This window comes from Nicotiana attenuata, chromosome 8 (genome assembly GCF_001879085.1).
Source record: "Nicotiana attenuata strain UT chromosome 8, NIATTr2, whole genome shotgun sequence".
Taxonomy (NCBI): Eukaryota; Viridiplantae; Streptophyta; class Magnoliopsida; order Solanales; family Solanaceae; genus Nicotiana; species Nicotiana attenuata.
In genome coordinates, this window is record NC_031996.1 from 16,676,784 (window position 1) to 16,696,940 (window position 20,157).

Genomic DNA, 20,157 nt, shown 5'->3' on the forward strand with positions numbered 1-20,157 from the left:
TTCTTTTGGTATTTTTAAATATTATTGGTTGCTTTTAATATTGGTATTCAAGTTATGTGAATATACAGTCATTAAATTTAGAGAATTCGGTTCGTACCGGAAATATATATAATTTTGTCATTATATAGTTTTTGAGAAGATAAGTTTTAGTGGCGACATTATTTTATCACAAAATATTATGTTAAATTTGCCAATCTTCCTTTTGCAGCGACTTTAGTCGCTACAGAAAGATATTGAGTCTTTCGTGGTTTATTATATTGTAGCAACACGGGTCGCTACTAATAGTTATTTATAGTGGCGGACCTTAACTTGCCACTAAAAAACGTTTTGGCAGCGATAGTAGTCGCCACTAAAGATGAATAGCAGTGGCGACCAAGCTAATTTTCTATTCTTGTGGAGCCATTTTTGTAGCGAGGTTTCTCACCTTTTGTGGCAACTGTGTCGCCACAGAATGTAGGATTTTAGCGGCGACTTTTCTTGTCGCCACAAATATCCTTCAGGCACGCTTTTGCTTGTAGCAACACAAATGTCGCCACTGATAACATTTAGCTGCGACTTTCAGTGATTTTGTAGCGACTTCACTCGCCGCAATAAGGCTAATTTCTTGTAGTGTCCCTTCCCTGAAAAGTGTAACTTTGCACGTAAGTCTTCTATCTCTCTCGTACCTCTTTTCTTCAAATTTAACATCTTCTCTAATTTTACTCCCTTCTCTTTTGTAGCAACCATGGGAGTTGTGGATATCGTCCCCAATTTCCGTGGTTGGGTAGATAAGTTGTTGAAGACTGCGCCTATGGAGGCTAGGTCTTGGAAATCTATTTCCAATCAGTACGGTTGGAAAGTGAAAACTCATGGTAAGAGTTTTTTTTTTTTATTTTTCCGTATGTAAAATCTTCCTTTTATTTCCTTAATTTTCACCCCCTCTTTTTGTTAGGATTTGCAATTCGAGGCGTTTCTGCTGAAGCAGTTGCGGCCTCTCGAGCCTCTTCAAGAGCTCAAATTATATTAGGAAGAGCTCGGGATATACTGGTGAAGAGAAAAACCATGGAAAATGACTCCGAGGAGGAAGAAGAAGATGAAGGCGGCTCTTTAGTAACGAGGCCAAGAGCTAGGAGACGTATTATATCTGATGAAGAAATTGAAGGTTCTCCCCGTGCCTCTCCTACTGAGCATGTCCATCTCGTCTCTGATGACGATGTTACCCCTCAGGATACTCGTGAGTCTATCAACCGACTTTTTGTCAGTGGTTTTTAGAGTGGCGAGTTAGGGCCCGTGTTAGATGAACTTCCCCTTTCTTCTTTTTCAACTCCTGTAACATCAATTCCTCCTCCACATTTGCCTGAAGTTTCTCCCTTACCTACTCCATCTGCTTCTATTCCTTACCTGCTCCATCTGCTCCTATTCCCTCTTCTGTTGTTTTCACTTCTTCTACTGCTCCTCCCTCAGTAGTTCCCCCTTCTATTGTTCATCATACAGAAGCGGGTTCTACGAGCAAAAGTGTTGCCATGAGGAGCGTGACTATTGAAGTTCCCGCCAACATCAGTCTTTTGAGGAAGTCTGGTCAGGCAGACGTTTGGCTCGAGCCTTTGATTGGCTCAATTGAGAAAGAAAAAATGAATAGCCATAGCTGCTTGACTCTAATGAACGACATAGTTCACGCCACTTTGAAGGTATTTTCTTCCTTTATTTGTTTTTGCAAAAAAATTCTTTTTTCCCTTGGATTCTTACTTTCCTCCTTTATTATTTTCAGGCTAATCTTATTGGTACAGAGTTAATGGGCAGAATTTCTCTATTAGAGAAGGTGGCCCGTGACTTTGAAAAGACTATTCTTGAGTCTGAGAAAGTAGCTCGTGAATCTCAATTAGAGGCGGCTAATTGGAAAGGACAGTTTGAGAGTGCACAAATTGCTATAGATGATTTGCAAGAAAATAGGAATAACCTGGAGCAGCGGGTACGAGCATTGACGTCTGAGTTGGCGGTGGTCAAAGCTTCTTCAAGCCAAGTTTAGAAGGACAAAGAACGCCTTGAATGTTCTTTTTCGGAGCAGTTGTCCAAGTCAAGTGAAGAAATTAGAGAGCTAAAAGCACTTCTGAGCGAAAAAGAAGTTTATGCGGGAGATTTGGTGCAGAGTCTGACTCAAACACAAGAAGATTTGAGAATCTCCTCTGACAAGGTGCGTGCCTTAGAAAGCTCTCGTACCTCTCTCCAAGCCTCTTACGATTCAACTTTGGCTGAAAATGAAGAGCTCAAGAATGAACTTGCTGTTTGGGAAAGAGACTATAAGCTTCTCGAAGAAAAACTAGCCGTTGAAGTAAGTTGGGCTTTTCTGAACTCTCGCCGTGATGCCTTGACTGAAGTTAGTCAGGAGAACTTCAACTTAGAGTCAGAATTAGCTAAGGTTATGGAGACGATTGAAAAGGCTCAACAACCACTGGACTTCCCTTCTCCTGCAATTGAAGTTCCCGTGGCCGAAGCTCCTAAGGCTGAAGATCTCGTGGCTCAAGCTCCCGAAGCTGAAACTCTCATGGTTCAAGCTCCTGAAGTTGAGGTTCCAGTTAATATTGAAACTAGTGCAGATACCATAACTCGTCCTCAGCTTACCGAGCCTACTGCAACAAGCCAAGATGAAGCCGTGCCTATGGATGCTCCTTCTATTGATATTGAAGGAGTTACTTCTGATGTTCCTGCTTCTCAGTGACCAGTTTTTTTTTGTAATGAACTTGTTTTTGTTCTTTTTGGAAGGTAGTAATTAAACCCTTTTTTTTAAAGGGTTATTTAGAAGTAAAAGTCCCCAGTTCTTGTTTTGGGGCATTTTGTATAACACAGTTTTAATGACTAAGTTTATACTTAGTCTTTAGATTTAAATATATTAAGAAGTTTTCGGTAATATCATTAAACTTTCATTTGTTCTATTCTTGCCTTTTATTTTCAAGGACTTAGAGAATAATTTGCATTTTTACCCTTTGAAAATGCTTTTTTAATTTATCTCATGACTTAATAACATGAGTTTTATAAAAGAGGGCCCTTTTATATTTCGACACTTAATGAAGAAGACGTCTCAACTTCATAATGGTGTTATTATACGATGAAAGAAATAGGAACACACATGTTTATTTTGAAATAACTTTGACAAGTTCTTATTTCCAAACTTTAACAAGTTTTGAATAACACTTTACATGTATTTGAATTACATCTATAGCTTTCTCGTAACTGTTTTTCTTGTAACAGATTTTTACAAAAGAAGAACAATAGAAACAGGGTTTTTCCTTATAACCCATTTTAATACATAGTCTTTACCCTAACTGTTTTGAGGGTACATTGGATCCCTTTAGCTTCGAAACATTAGGAAGGGTTTGAGAAGTGACTCCATTGTTCTCATGGGAAAGAACACTATGATGAGTGTTTGATGAAAATAATACTATGATGAATGTCATGTCTTCATAGCTTTTATTTTGCACTTTTTCTTCTAGGCTTAAATTTCCATAATTCCTTTTGCCTTCTTCGTACACGTGCCTGTGTATATTATGTAGTCCCCCAAGTGTTTGAGTGTTGAAGTATGAAACCTCGAGCACTTGTTAGTTTCTTTCACCTGGTCCTTTTCCTGAAAAGGAAGAACATACGGGACTCGGGGGTGCGATTATAGATGAAGACTGCTTAACCCGTTTGTATTTCTATCAGAATAATTGTAACCCTGGGCCAGGAATTTTAGTGTATTCCATTTTGCCTTACAGGTCATGACTCATCATTAAGTACGGGTTAGCGTTTTGCCTAGCATCTAAAATCGTTAGTAAAACTTTAACAATTCAAAAATAAAATTTAACATGGCGATACCTGACCGTGGGTATTTCCTTAGAAGTAGTATCTCTTCAAATGAACAGCATTCCAGTGTGAAGGTAGAATTTTTCCATCCATTTTCTCCAATTCATATGCTCCTTTTTCCTGCAATATCACGAACTCTGTAGGGTCCTTCCCATGTTGGACTTACTTTTTCCGAATTGGCAGCCTTTGTAGATTGAAAAACCTTTTTAAGCATGAGGTCCCCGATTTTGAAGAATCTGAGGCGTGCTCTTCGGTTGTAATATCGTTCTATAACTTGTTTTTGTGCTGCCATTCGTATTAGTGTAGCTTCTCTTCTTCCCTCGAGTAAATCAAGATTGACCCGCATCTCTTCACTATTGGATTCTTCCATTGCCTATACAAACCGTGTGCTTGGTTCTCCTATCTCGACTGGAATCAAAGCCTCAGCACCACAAACCAATGAAAATGGCGTTTCTCCTATGCTCGTTTTTGTAGTTGTACGATAAGCCCATAAAACCCTAGGTAATACCTCAGGCCAGTTACCATTTGATTCTTGTAATCGCTTCTTCAAATTGTTGATAATGACCTTATTTGTCGATTCCGCTTGTCCATTACCTACTGGATGGTATGGTGTAGACGTTATCCTTTTGATTTGCCAACTTTGAAAAAATTCCGTGATTTGGGATCCTATAAGTTGTGGACCATTATCACACACAATCTCTTTTGGTACTCCAAATCGGCATATTATGTTCCTCCAAATGAAGTCCTTAACTTCTTTCTCTCGTACCTGTTTAAATGCTCCTGCCTCCACCCATTTAGTGAAATAATCAGTAAGTACGAGCAGAAACTTTACCTGTCCTTTAGCTTGTGGTAATGGACCCTCGATATCCATTCCCCATTTCATGAATGGCCATGGCTCTATGACTGGATGCAATAACTCTGCTGGTCTATGCATGTTGTTACCATACCTTTGGCATTTGTCACATTTAGCCACGAAACTTTCTACTTCTTCTTCCATTTTAGGCCAATAATAACCTGCCCTAATTAAAGTTCTTACCAGTGACCTTCCTCCTGCGTGATTTTCGCAATGTCCCTCGTGTATTTCTCTCATTACGTACTCTGTTTGAGAAGGTCCGAGGCATCTTGCTAAGGGACCGTCGAATATTTTACGGTAAAGATTCCCTTGTTTTAAACAGTACCGAGCAACCTTTTTTCGAAGTGCGTGTGCTTTTATTTTATCCTCAGGGATGATACCATACTGCAAAAAAGCAACAATTTCGTTCCTCCAATCCCAGGTTAAGTTATTAAAATTTACCTCATTCTTATCAGGTTCGAGAACGGAATGAAATAAATGTATAACTGAAGCATTTGCATCGTTTGCCACGTCAGCTGCAGATACGAGATTAGCTAAAGCATCTGCTTCAACATTTTCATCTCTTGGTATTTGTACAACTTTCCAAGTCTGAAATTGCTTTATCAATTCTCGTACTTTTTCTAAGTACTGCTGCATCCTTGCCTCTCTGGCTGTATAAATCCCCAGCATTTGATTAACCACGAGCTGCGATCACTTTTGATTATAATTTGGGTTATGCCGAGTTCTCGTGCCAATTCCAAACCTGCAATCACAGCTTCATACTCTGCTTCATTCTTAGTTATAGAATGACATTTAATAGCTTGTCTAATGGTTTCGCCTATAGGTGGTACCAGAACAATTCCTAGACCTGCACCTTTTACATTGGATGAACCGTCAGTAGATAAAATCCAAGTCCCTGGGTTTGCACCATTGAAACCTTGTAACTCTTTTTCCGCTTCTAATTGCATCCCTTGGCTAAAATCAGCCACGAAATCAGCTAATACTTGAGATTTTATAGCAGTTCTAGGTTGGTAAGTGATTTCGTATTCACTTAATTTAATAGCCCATTTAGCTAATCTCCCTTATAATTCATGCTTATGCAATATATTACGTAATGGGCAAGCAGTTACTACAGTAATGGGATGACATTGAAAATATGGTCTTAACTTTCTAGATGCCATGATTAAAGCAAGTGCTAGTTTTTCTAATTGCGGATACCGTGTCTCTGCATCTAACAAAGATTTACTAACATAATATATAGGGATTGTTTACCTTGGTCCTCTCGGACCAAAACAGCACTTACCGCAACTTCTGAAACAACAAGATAAATAAGTAACCTTTCTCTTGTCTTTGGTTTTGTAAGTAATGTCGGATTTGATAAATATGTTTTCAAATTCCTAAGTGCTTGTTGGAATTCTTCATTCCACTCAAAATAATCTTGCTTCTTCAGAGCTGAGAAAAATTTGAAACACTTCTCTAATAATTTGGAAATGAATCTTCGCAAGGCTGCAATTCTTCCCGTTAGTCTTTGGACTTCTTTTTTACTTGTCAGCACGTCAGGGATTTCCTCTATTGCTTTAATCTGCGCGGGATTTACTTCAATTCCTCGATTAGAAACAAGAAAACCTAAAAACTTACCTGATGCAACTCCAAACGCGCATTTTTCGGGGTTCAACTTCATTTTAAATTTCCGAAGAATTTGAAATATATCAGATAAATGAGATATATGATCCTTAGAATGCTGAGTTTTTACGAGCATATCATCTATATACACCTCCATGGTTTTTCCCAAATGTTCTTGGAACATTTTGGTGACTAGCCTTTGATAGGTTGCTCCTGCATTCTTGAGACCAAAGGGCATTACTTTATAACAGTAAGTCCCCCTATCTGTTATGAAAGAAGTTTTCTCCTCATCTTCAGGGTCATTTTGATTTGATTATAACCTGAATATGCATCTAAAAAACTTAATAGTTCATGCCCTGCAGTAGCATCAATTAGTTGATCTGTATGCGGTGGAGGAAAAGAATCTTTTGGACAAGCTTTATTAAGGTCTGTATAATCTACACTGACTCGCCACTTACCATTCTTTTTAGGCACCACAACGGTATTAGCTAACCAGTTAGGATATTTTACCTCGCGGATAGACCCAATTTTTAATAACTTCTGAACCTCATCTTGAATCACCTGATTTTTGAAAGCTCCTTGTTTTCTCTTCTTTTGTTTGATCGGTGTGAATGATGGGTCTTCATTTAACTTGTGAGTCATTACCTCTGGTGGTATACCTGTCATATCAGCATGGGACCAAGCAAAATAGTCCACGTTAGCTTTTAAAAATTCAATTATCATACCTCTCATATCCGGGTTCAGATTTGCTCCAACATAAACTTTCCGCTGCCATTATTCAAACAATATTACAGCTTCTAATTCTTCAATTGTAGTTTTAATGTTTTCATTTTCTTCTGGCTCTTGAATTGTGTCAGGTCTCGAGTCTATATCTGTCCGTTCCTGCTCAGTTGAGGTTTGAACTGTGGTATCCTCAACTGCTTTCTGTGATTGCTATTTCTCTTCATTCATCGTGCTCACATCTGTCACAGAATTAATACTCCTAGCTGCATGTTGATCTCCACGAATTTTGCAAATTCCCCAAGGTGATGGGAATTTAATAACTTGGTGTAAAGTTGATGGGACAGCATCCATTTCATGGATCCACGGTCTCCCCAGGATCATGTTATAAGACATTTCCATATCTACCACTTGAAATTTGGTTTCTTTAACAACACCTTCTGCAAAAGTTGTTAGTATTACCTCTCCTTTTGTTACTACACTGGAATTATCGAATCCAGACAAGGTATGCGCCTTTGGTATCATTTTTTCTTCAGCTTGCATTTCACGTAATACCCTCAGTAGGATAATATTTACAGAACTTCCTGGATCAATCAAAACTCGTTTCTCATTAGTATCATATACAAGTAGAGATATTACCAGTGCGTCATTATGTGGAGATAATACACCATCTGCATCTGCATCATTGAAGGTAATACTTTCTTCCTCCAAGACTTGTCGTATCCGCTTCCCGTGGGTAATAGTGACTTTAGAAACTTTATTGGATGTTGTGTACGTTACGCCGTTGATATATTCTCCCCCGCTTATGACGTTGATGGTTCTTTTGGGAGATAGTGGTTTTGGGGGCACCTGCCTATTTTTCATGTAAGCCTCCTTGCCTTTTTCACTAAACAACTCAGTAAGATACCCTTGTTTCAACAAGTGATCAACTTCACTTTGTAAAAATCTGCAATCAGAGGTTTTATGACCGTGATCATTATGAAACTCGCACCAATGATCAGGGTTACGCCGATTTGGATTTGACCTCATCTCTTTTGGCCATTGGACCTTATCTCCCATGCTTCTCAAAACAGCTACGAGCTCGGAGGTGCTGGCGTTGAAATTATAACCACCGAATCTTTTCTTTAAACTTCTGTCATCATCTCGTGACTCATGATTGTTTCGCTCGTTCCTAAACCTTGATGAGGAACCTGACTCATTGTTTTTAGATTTGTGATCGTACCTTTAATTATCTGGCCTTGACCGTGAGTCTTTTCCTGCAAGACCTATGTAAGGCTCGTATCTATTTTTAGCGGACCTCCTTTCATTTTCTGCACATCTCGAACTTACCTTTTCCTCTTTTTGGAATCGTGGAACATTGTCCTCTTCAATCTGCAACTTCGTGTTGTACCTATTATAAACATCATTCCATGTTGTAGCAGGGAATTCTCGAAGGATTTCCTTGAGTCTCCTCGTGGCCTCCGAGTTTTTTTCGTTCAAATTACTTGTGAAGGCTATGGCTGTCCAGTTGTCAGGTACACGCGGTAAAGTCATTCTTTCACGTTGAAATCTATCCACGAAATCTCGAAGTAGTTCTGAATCTCCTTGCTTGATTTTGAAGATATCCTCCATTCTTTTTTCTACCTTTTGAGCTCCCGAATGTGCTTTGATGAAAGAATCTGCAAGCTTAGCAAAAGAGTTTATAGAATTTTCGGATAAGAGAGAATACCAAGTTAGCGCCCCTTTGGTGAGTGTTTCACCAAATTTTTTGACTAATACCGATTCGATCTACTGTTTGGTCAAATCATTGCCCTTCACGCCAGTTGTGAATGTTGTCATGTGGTCTCGTGGGTCTGTTGTTCCATCATACTTTGGGATATCAGGCATCTTAAACTTCTTTGGAATTGGAAGGGGAGCAGCACTTGGCTTCCAAGTTTGTTGTGAATATTTATCCATATCCACTCCTTTGATTACAGGCGGAACTCCGGGTATTTGCTCTATGCGGTCATTTTACTCCTTGAGCTGTCTCTGCAGGGTTAGTACTAAATTTTGCAAATGAGGATTAGCTAAATTACCTGGTTCTCCCTCCTGTGATTCACTGGGGGTTCCTCCGTTTCCTGAATTAACAAGCCCAGAACGAGGATTCTCCAATGTGTTGTTATNCTAGGTTCAAGTGTCCTAGGGAGTCTATGAAGCCGTGTCTAGTGGAGTTTTCTTTATATGTGTGTGCCGGCCACTCATATAAACGGTTAACTACCAAGACATCCAGGATTATCTCATTCCTTTCAACTCTAGATCGTGCTATGAAGCTTAGAGTAATAAACCATCTCTTTCTTCGAATTTCAAACGTATTGGATGCCGAGCGACGCGTAGGAGAAACCTAAGGTCCTAGAGAGGATAATTGCCCATTGGGGTATAATTATGGAGTACAGGTTGGTAAATATGAGACTTGAGAGGATGTTAAATGTGGGATGCCAGGCATCTTAAACTTCTTTGGAATTGGAAGGGGAGCAGCACTTGGCTTCCAAGTTTGTTGTGAATATTTATCCATATCCACTCCTTTGATTACAGGCGGAACTCCGGGTATTTGCTCTATGCGGTCATTTTACTCCTTGAGCTGTCTCTGCAGGGTTAGTACTAAATTTTGCAAATGAGGATTAGCTAAATTACCTGGTTCTCCCTCCTGTGATTCACTGGGGGTTCCTCCGTTTCCTGAATTAACAAGCCCAGAACGAGGATTCTCCAATGTGTTGTTATTGGGTGTAGGTGTAAGTGGTGCAGCAGGTAACTGACTAACTAGAGCCTGAACAGCTTTATTGACATGCGTAGCAATTGCTTTTTGTAAAGCCTCATCTACCCCTTCAAAATTCTCAAATTGTTCCTGTCCGCCGGCATGAAACTCAGGAGTGCCTTCACGAGATTGCCGTGGTGAACCACGTGGAGAAGGGACCAGGTTAATGTTTTGTAGATCTCCCTGAACTTGTTGGTTTTGATTTACCTGATTTCCTTGATTGTTATCATTGTTGTTTGCCATAGTTGATGGAAATGGATTATCAGATTCCCGGTAACGGAACCAATTTGTTTAACCAAAAAATAGGTTTTTAGTCAAAACTATAAATTTAGAAGAACACGGGTTACTAATAATCAGAAGAGAATATAAAGAAAGACTTTTGAGAGCAATATGATTAGAAAGCAAGTAAATCAAAGTGTATTCCAATAATATTTTGTGTCTTACAAGTGTTTAACATCCTCCTTTTTATAGTAATTTTGGAGGTATGTGCCTTACCCTTGTCATAATAGGGCTATTATGAGCAATTAATGACATTAAATGAAGTGTTACACAATCATTACATTAAACAAATATTCTCTAACGTTTTTAGTATTTAATACGCATTAAATACTGTATCTGGTCTTTCACAGGCTACCAGATTCATTCCCTTAATTCCCCTTGATCTTTGTGCTTTAAATGTCTTGAATAGGTACGGGCTCTGCATCACCTAAGTAATTGCCCGTGCCTCTTCCACTACCTTTGCTCGCATCTGTTGTTGCTCGTGTCTCTTGGCTAACTTTAATTCTTTGACTGTTTGACTGATCCACGTGTCATGACACGTCATCTTCAATATGTAAACTCGATTTTTCCCAATACAAGGGGCATTTACATCTATACCCGCTTTTTGTATCACATTTTAACTTGTGCCCGCTTTGCAAAAAAAATTACAAGCGTACCCGCTTTTCAGCATAACTTCAGCATACGGGGCTGAAGTAGCAAAGGCAATCATACAAAACTTCAGCATTCTAGTAGACGGGCCTGAAGTTCAGCTCTAGAGCTGAAGTTTTTGTTTTGTAACTGGCGAACTTTTTGTAACTAGAGCTGAAGTTTTTATTTTGTAACTGGCAAGTTTTTGCCTTTCAATTGCCTTTCTTAGGCTTTCTGAGCATTAAGTCTATGCGTTCCTACATAGGCTCCCTGGCCCATCCTGTTAACCGTTCCTCTTCCTTCTACGGTCAAGTATTTCACTTTAAAGAAATAAAGCCATTTATGTGGATCCAAACCATCCCAGACTTGAGGATCTTTCGGCGCTACAATAAAACCTGCAATCTTATATGTAATGTATTGCAAAAAAAAAAATATTAATTGATTATCTTTATATTAGCAAATATATATGTATATAGCAGACAAGTTACGAGCTTAATTTAGAGTATGTGGGTAGAGAGGGAGCATTATAAACCTTATGCCGAAACTGAATAATGATTGCCTTGTACCAGACAAAAGGAGAAGAGCAAGAAAAGCAATTGTATCTATGAATATCTATATTACTGTATATTTACAGCAGCAAAGAAGAAGAAGGAGAAAACGAAGGAGGAGAAAGGGGGTTGAAGTTATTTAAAAAGTGGGTACAAGTTAAAAGGTTTTAAAAAAATGGGTATAGGTTAAATGGGGGCGACCAAATAAGGGCGCCCCGTGCAATTTTTACACAATCACATAAGAAAAAGTTATTAGATCGTATGATTTATCCAAACATTATATCCAAAAAATAATACAATAATATATAATATAATACTAAACGATACATTATACAAAATAATGATAAAACAGTAACCCAAACAAAGTATTAGTTAGTTGATGTACAGTAATAATTATTATTTTTCTTAAAAATAAAAAGGAGAAAACTACGAAAGAAGTGCATCTTGCGCCGTTATTTGCCTTTGGTTTTGACTTTAACGGAGCTCCAATTTTTACTTGCACGTGTCAAAATATATTTGGAAAAAAATTGTCGAATTTTACTCATTTTCTTTTGATTATGGTGCAAAATTACCCTACGTTATAGTTCAAACTCGAATTCCGTTAATATAAAAAATAAATATAATACAATTTGCTAATATAATGGAGTATAAGTTGAGATATTTTGTATAGTAAGGTAATAAAATTAAATCTATATATTATACATGAATGCAACTGCTAGAACAAATACTATCTAGCAGTACTGCTATTGATTACATCTATTAACAGCAACTACACACATATAATAAATCTATTTACAACTCAAGCTTAATACATATATTAACAAAAAATTAGAACCATAATTACTACTCCATTCTTAATCAAAGCTTTCGTGTTCGAGCTCTGGAACGGGGTAAAAAATAACCAGCTACTCTGATCTTATGCCTGTTAAAGCTGCCTTGGATTTCCTAAGTCTCCTTTCTTCAGAAAGCAACTGGGCAAACCTGACAAAAAATTGTTAGGTCAAATCATGTATTCCAAACAAATTAAATAAATTTTTATATTGCTTTTACTATATATATATATATATATATATATATCTAAAAGATGTGTAATGATATTCAGTATAGACAATTTTGAATATACCTTTTCAGAGCTTCTTCATTTGAGCCACTATGTTGGCATGGTTCAAGTAGACCTGTCTGCAAATTAATCCTTGAAACTGTTTTTTTCAACAGATTCTTCCCAATTTCAACTAATTTCTTCATGTTAACCTTCGTTGATATGTCAACAGAGGAATCTGTCCCATTCAATGTGTCATCCTATCATGATCATCAATTACAAAAATAGTGTTAATTAAGTTGGATGATGATTTTAATTTACAGTCAAACCACTCTATAACAGTCTCATTTTTTTCGATATTTTTCGGATGCTATAGTGATCGAGTGTTGTTATAAAGAACATATGTTATAAAAATAAAGACAGCCTGGTGCATTAAGCTCCCGCTATGTGCGGGGCCCACCACAAGGGTCTATGCGCGAAGACCGCTATGTTAAAAATCAATTTCGAGGAAAACTTGACTTTTACAGTGAATGACAGTTATATAGGGATGTTATAGAGAAGTCTGGTTGTATAAGCTCATGTCTCACTTATATTCTCGTTCTATCTTTAATAACATGCATTTATAGTCACACCAATGTTATATATAGCGTTTTTTAAGACAAAAAGTTTCAAAATTGTCAAATTTTACGCTTAAGTTCACATAAAATGAAACGGCTGAATACCTGAATGCGAAGGTAATTATTTTCGGAATGAAGTGCTTGGAGGAGGGCAGAAATATGGAAATCAACCATATCATCACTGGCATGAGTAAGAAGATCCAAGATTGGAGATGAACCACCATAGAGGAGCCATTTGCAAATACCCCATTTTGCTGCTGTTTTAGCATTGTATTTTGGTTTCATTTTTGTTGATGATCCAGTACCTAATGATATCATTAAAAATCGACCATAATCCTCTGGTTTTACAGGAAAGAAATCTGGATTTCCGTGTAGGATTTGTTTGGTCACTTGGCTTGTTGCTACAAGAGCCTGAAATGATCAAGAGTTAGTAATTACATGAACTAATGAGAAATTAAGAAGATTAAAAAGGGTAGATAATTAATTACTGGATTGTTGGCTGCAACTCCACCATCTACTAGATTGAATTCTTGAACGTTGCCATCTTTGTCTTGGTTCTTGAAATAGTGAGCAGGAAGATAAGTTGGAGCTGCAGATGTGCTGATGCATATATCTGATAGCCGAGCATCCATTAATGAATTTTCTTTTGCCTGCATGATGCATGAAATATACGTGCATAATTAGGTCACATGTTCGAGCCGTACGTTACACTCCCTTAGGTCAAGGATGAACTAGCTAAAAATTAAAGATTATTAATTTAGTTTTCTTTTCAAGAATACAAGTTGTAAACAATTAAGATAAATTAAGGAGACCAACCTCAAATGTAGAGAAGACAGTTGGCTGTAAATTCTTGATATCAAAAGTTGGAATAACAATGTTGGTTAAAGTTTCATGCAATCGAGTCTCCCTTAGTTTCTCCTTTATAACTTTGTGAAGATATTTCCCGTTGTACTTTGGTCTCACTAGAGATTTCAGCATCCTTTTTATTGATCCAAGCAATCCTCTGAAAATTAAATAAGCAACTTCAGTCGTCAGTTAAATAAAAAATAAGTAATATATATTATATTGCTAAGTATTTTACCCATTATGTGGAAATATCTTGGGACCATGTTCAAGATAGAAGGGCACAATATCTTTAGCAGCAAAAAGAGGACGTCCCTCTTTATCTGGTGTAGTTAACATAGCCGTCACTAATCCACCAGTACTCGTCCCTGCAATTACATCGAAGTAATCTGCGAGCCTTGCATCCTTTCCGTCCAATTCCTATTATCAAAATTTTTAAGTTGTAATTAGTTTAAAGTAGAGCATTAATTTTGCCAAAACTTGTTATTTATTACTACTTGCTATTCCATAGAAATATCACATAATCTCATTTGTTAGGGAACGTTCTACCCTCAATGTAGGATTTTCCGACGCAAATCTAGACTTAGGCCGGTCCCAATACGGAAACCGAACACCAGCTAATTCAGAAACAAAAGAAAAAAGAATAATGCATGCAATAAGTTCAAGTTGGAAGTTTCTCACCTGAAGTTGAGATTCAAGGTATTCAAGAATGGTGGCAGGTATGATTCCCCTAATGCCTCCTCCATCGATACTAAGAATGGTGACAAGCTTTTCTTCAGTTGGAGACTGAAGACCTTCAAGTGAAGCCAATGTTGTTGTTTTCATCTTTCGTATTGATCAACGCTAAAAAAATATTTTATGACAAATTCACGATACTTTGATTTTTTTCTTCTTTCGTTCTGGGCAAGTGATACTTACATCAACCTTTTATAGGTGTATTTGATCAGAAAATAGAAAGTTTTACAATATTCCCATGATAGAAAGGAAGTAATTAATTGGTACCAAATTTAGAAACAAAAAATAGAAAACTCAGTACATTAATTTTGGAAATTATATATGAATTAGGATTCGTATTAGGAAAAGGTTTTAATATAGTAACATAAATAAGAATCTTGATCCGTTTACTTCGATTGAGTAGGATTCTTTTTCTCGGAAAGTTTTATCCGATAATAATGGGATTAGTACATTAGGAAATCTACGTATACACGATGAGTAGAGCCGTCAATATGGGCTTGGCCCGTTGGGCCAGCCCAACCCAACCCGTGATTTAGCAGGGTTGTGCTAGATTTTTTGGAGCCCGTTTAAAAACGAGGCTTTTAAGCCCGGCCCGAGTAAGCCCGTGAGGCTTGATTGAGGCTGGGTCGGGCCGGCCCGTGGGCCTAATAAAATATTTATTTAAAATATATAAAAAATAAAAAGTATACTGCCTTTAGAGATGGAAAGTCAGAATTGGATCTTTACTAAGAGGAACCAAAACTTGATCTTGAGAAGTTTCAAGAGATAATGTTGTCATGTATTGGAAGAACCATTCTAGAAAATAACCCGATCTTTCAATGATGGTGCGTGATGTACTTAGCATTCTTATTACCATTGTACCATCGGAATCAACATTTAGCATTGGTGGCATGTTCTTACAAAGTACAGAAGTTGCATTTATTATGAAAAAGTCCAAACACTTGTTACTACTAGAAATTGGCTGCACAGGTTTTCCCGAACTCAAACTGGTAATATTTTTTTATGTGAATTTAAATATTATTAATTTTAAAATTTAATTATTTTTAATATTTAACTAATTAATATTGCATATGAATTGTAGATGAAAGTGAAGATGTTAAAACAACCTTGTCACAAAGCGGATTCAAATGTGTTTGATGAAGATGATGTGTTGGATATCTCATAAGCATCCTGAACGTTCTCTTGAATAGTTTGTTTTAAGTTTTGACTTTTAGTGAATGAAATATATTCATGTCTTTTACTTTTTTTTTTTGTATTTATTGTGATATATTGAAACAATATAAAAAGTTATTAAGTTTTGCGAATTTTTTCCAATAAAATATTTTTAACTTTTAAATAATTATCTTTTTTAGGTAGAACTTAAAGAAAATATAAAATTATATTTTTTAAAAATAATGGGCCGGCCCGTAGGGACCCGCGGCCCACATAGGGCTGGGGTGGGCTGACCATTATAAGGCCCATCAAAATGGTGGGCTAACCCAGCCCAGCCCGTCAATTGCTAAAGCCCACGTGGGCTGGGTTGGGCTAGCCCGGCCCGGCCCATATTGACAGCTCTAATGATGAGGATATATCTATCTATCTATCTATCTATCTATCTATCTATCTATATCTATCTATCTATCTATATCTATTCTATATTATTATAAAAGCACGAATAATAATGTTGACATACGAAAATATCCTTGAATCATTAATGTTTATTTCTTTTGGCAAAGACCATAATTGTCATTACAATAAAGAGTTCTATTAAAATAAGAATTAACCGAGTAAAACAAAAGCTTTTAAGGAGTCCTTATCAAACTGCACGTTATTATTCCCCTAAAATATTAGGCCAAAAATTCAGGAGCTACTAATTTGTTTAATTTTATTATTATGAAGCACCTTAATCAATTACTTCTTTTCCCACTAAAGACACGTCTAATAAAGCATGTACTTTCAAAGGAATTAGGACTATCATCTATCAAAAGGAACTGGATAGATTTTCAAATGCCGTTAATAAAAAATTGACCAATTCTAAGCTATTCACTGTCAATGATTTTCTTTGTTTCAAATCATTTGCAAACCACAAGGCTATAACACCGCAATGGTAATATGGTACGATGAATTCAAATAGTGTAATATATAAAATAATACCAATTATATCGCAAACGGCAATCGTGAAGCACAAAGAATTTGCCACTCGCTTGATTTAGAAAAGAAATACGAAGGTAGTGCAAGAAAAACATAAATCTCATTGTCTATTAGAATATGCAGTTTCATCTATTATCGAATTTATATAGACCTAGGCATTTATTTATTGTTATTTACAAATATATCATCAAATGTAGTTACCTATTTCTTGGACTACAATATCTTCTTTGCTAATTTTTAATATTTAAGATTTAAAATAAAATAAAAAATCTAATAAATTCTTATTAAAAATATGTAGGAAGATTTAATAAAATTAGTTTCATAAGAATCTTCCGCATTAGCAATACATTACCACTCCATAATGTAGAAAAAATAAAAGTAGTATTAAATGGACTGCATAAAGAGTTATTGAGAGAAAAAAAAACCACGATAATATATTTTTATATTATATTTGATCTATTTTCCTACTCAAATAATAATTTTTTAGCAATTTTTTGTGTAATATTAAGAAATTCTCAATTATTAAAGAATAACTAAGAAAATATTTAAGAATATAAATGTATGAGAAAGAGAAAAAAATAGCTGGTAAGAATCAATACCACTGATGATTCTATAGACATAAAGATCTATAAGTAAAATGTCATATCAATATTTTACTCTTTGAAAATAATATTTATGGTGGATAAAAGTATAAGTAAGATTAAATATTCAAATCATTTATGGTCTTTGCCAAAATGAACTAATATTAAGATCTAAATCAACATAGAATAATTATGTTTTATGTTAAAATCAAATAATTAAATCTTTTAATTAATTATTTAGCAAGAGAATCCAAGTCAATTATTTTTTATAAATTCCTCATATGAGTAAAATTCTTATTTAAGTTTAAAAAAATCTTAGGGTACATAAATTTATTCCATAAAAAGAGCATTAGCACACAATGTAAAAAGGTTAACATATTATTAAGAATCAAAATGTTATACAAGTGTAAGAGGAAGCGCAATCAAAGCTAAATTCTAAATAAGAACAAGCTTTCAATACTATATTATAAAGACTCGACTTTGCTATAACAAAATTATTCCTTGTAGATGCACCGGTGAAATCGAAATAATATTTCTATGTCATGCATTATTTGCAAATATCATATCAAGAGGCATGACACTGCTACCAATAATAGCAAGTGATGTACCAACAATAATTTTTTTGTGAGCCCCACCACTTTAGATTTGATATACCTTTTCAAAGAAATCAAATAACCATCACAAATATATCAAAACAGAGCAATGATGCTGAATTTATAAAGAAAGCAAAATTAAAAATATGGGATGAAGCACTTATGGCTAAATGCCAAATGATCGAAATAATTGCCCGGAGTTCTAGAGATATATTGAATATTAATGAACCGTTTGGTAAAAATTAATGGTTCGAGAGGCAATTTATATCAAGTACTACCAGTAGTTCCAAAATCGACAAAAGCAGAGACGATAAAACTAGCTTGCCAATGTTATACTTCTGGCCTCAAATGAAAAAAATTCAACTGATAAAAAATATAAAGTAAGAACAGATCCAGTATTCAGTGTCTTCTTACTTCGTTTTGGAAACGAAGAAGAGCATCCAATAAAAGAAATTTTGGTTCTTGCGGAACACTTGGTTATCAATCCCAATGGTAATAGTAGTGATTTAATAAGAGAAATATTTCTATCATTAGATTTAAACACAATTTGTGCAAATCACATGATAGAATTAAAAAGATATCCTAGCTAACAGAAATGAATGTGTTGATCAATTCAATAAAATATTGATTGCAAAATTTTATAGTAAAAATAAAATATTTTTCTATTTTTTACTTAGCGGAAAATGTTACCAATAATTGCTACCAAGAAGAATACTGAAATACTTTAATACCAAATGGCCTCCTGCCATATATGTTTGTTGTCAAGTTTATTATTTTTTACGTATGTTAGTGTCACCGTATATATAATAAACTAAGTTAAAATTGATCTTCCATTCAATATAGGTTGATTATGAAGAAAAATATGCCTGTTGTGCTACTGAAAAACTATACGTCAAATAGCTTATGCAATAGCACACATACGGTATATAGAAGTTTTGACTATCCATGCATGCAAAAATTATCATGATACTGGTCAATGTACTTCTAAGTATATTCTTATCCCCGAATTCAACTTTCGTCTTTTGAAACAAAAAAAAGTGTTCGGTAAGATACCATCACATTAGATACATTTATAATACAATACATAATTATCTACTTAACATGACTAAAATTGATCATTCATGTAAGTTCCAATGATATTCTTTCATTTTAAATTCACGTATTATGCTAATGTAACAATATTTTTCGACATTTAGATGATTGTTGAAGTATTACATATAAATTTTCTCTCATCAATTAAATTTTATTTTTTTCATATAAATAAATATTTAAATCATCATATGCCATTATTAACGTGCAACGCATGTTTATAGATACTAGTTTTTGAAAAATACTGTAGTTAAAAGATTTCAAATAGGATGCCGCGTGCCGAGAAATTTTACAATGTGGGAGACATGCCACCTAATACTTGTGTGGGGGACTAATAAATAAAGTGTGGGCCCCAAAATCCCAGCCGTGTTCCGCTGTAAACAAACCAAACTCTATCTCAGAATCTAGTTTGCCAAATTTGGTGTGAAGATGAAAATATGTTTACACATATATTTTCAAAATATATTTCACTTTTTTTTTAAAAAAAAATATGAAATATGACTTATATTTACAAATTCTAAAAACTATCACAAATATCCAACAATACGTTTATCATTAACATTCATTATATTATCGCAAACCATATCCTGAACATAAATAAATTTGTTATAAAATAATTATTTTTATAATGAACTACATAATAACACTATCAGATGACCGAGAAGACGAAACAACATTGTTACAAAAATAATAAATGGTAGGCTCTTTTATAAAATACAAAAGATTGGGGCAATTTTTAAAAAAATATAATAGTGATATCGTTTTGAATTTTGGGAATTTGCCAAATTATACATAAAATTTATAAATAAACATGTGTTTGCCAAATAAAACCTAAATATATTTTGACAAAATTTATGGCTAAACAGGTATAGGTGTAAGTTGTATTGTGAAAAATAGTAATGATGTGATTATATAATTGTGGGCGCATGATTGTATGTGCTTTTGGAGAAATTTTATTTTGAATGAGATATGCCATGTAATAGTTGAGTGAGGGCAGTAGTTGATTTCCAAATGGCACCTGTGGGGGCCGCATTTAATGAAATCCCGTCTCTCCCCATTCAACTTTACCGTTCCCCAGACCAATCTCCTCTCTCTCTTTCTTCCACTTTCTTCTACTTCCTCCATAACTTTGACTCGGATTTTTTTTTTTTTAATATGTTACTTTGATTTATATAAAAATATCAGTAATTATGTAATAAAATACTAAACTACTAGTTTAAAAGAGAGAAAACATCACATTAAAGCTAATGTGTGAACAATTTAATAAACTTAAATTCTTTAAAATTGTGAAAATTGTATTATAAAATAGACGGAA

General features: G+C 35.3%; 2 protein-coding genes across 2 annotated transcripts; both read right to left on the reverse strand.

Moving 5' to 3' along the window:
- LOC109231525 lies at positions 7,205-8,050 on the reverse strand. The gene has a single exon (XM_019397185.1). The coding sequence runs from the start codon at positions 8,048-8,050 to the stop codon at positions 7,205-7,207; it is 846 nt and encodes a 281-aa protein (XP_019252730.1).
- LOC109231526 (patatin-like protein 2) lies at positions 12,121-14,539 on the reverse strand. Its single transcript, XM_019397186.1, has 7 exons — positions 14,396-14,539; positions 13,953-14,134; positions 13,688-13,874; positions 13,360-13,521; positions 12,977-13,282; positions 12,339-12,514; positions 12,121-12,196 (listed from the first exon to the last, which is right to left on the reverse strand). Exons 1-7 carry the CDS (start codon positions 14,537-14,539, stop codon positions 12,121-12,123), a joined length of 1,233 nt encoding a protein of 410 aa, XP_019252731.1.

Excerpts from the sequence above, each read along its gene's own strand:
- LOC109231526 (XM_019397186.1), bottom strand. The coding sequence starts at position 14,539 with ATGAAAACAACAACATTGGCTTCACTTGAAGGTCTTCAGTCTCCAACT. Across the intron at positions 12,515-12,976 it reads ATAATTACCTTCGCATTCAG|GATGACACATTGAATGGGAC; the intron begins GTATTCAGCCGT and ends TGATCATGATAG. Across the intron at positions 12,197-12,338 it reads AATGAAGAAGCTCTGAAAAG|GTTTGCCCAGTTGCTTTCTG; the intron begins GTATATTCAAAA and ends ATTTTTTGTCAG.
- LOC109231525 (XM_019397185.1), bottom strand. The coding sequence starts at position 8,050 with ATGGGAGATAAGGTCCAATGGCCAAAAGAGATGAGGTCAAATCCAAAT.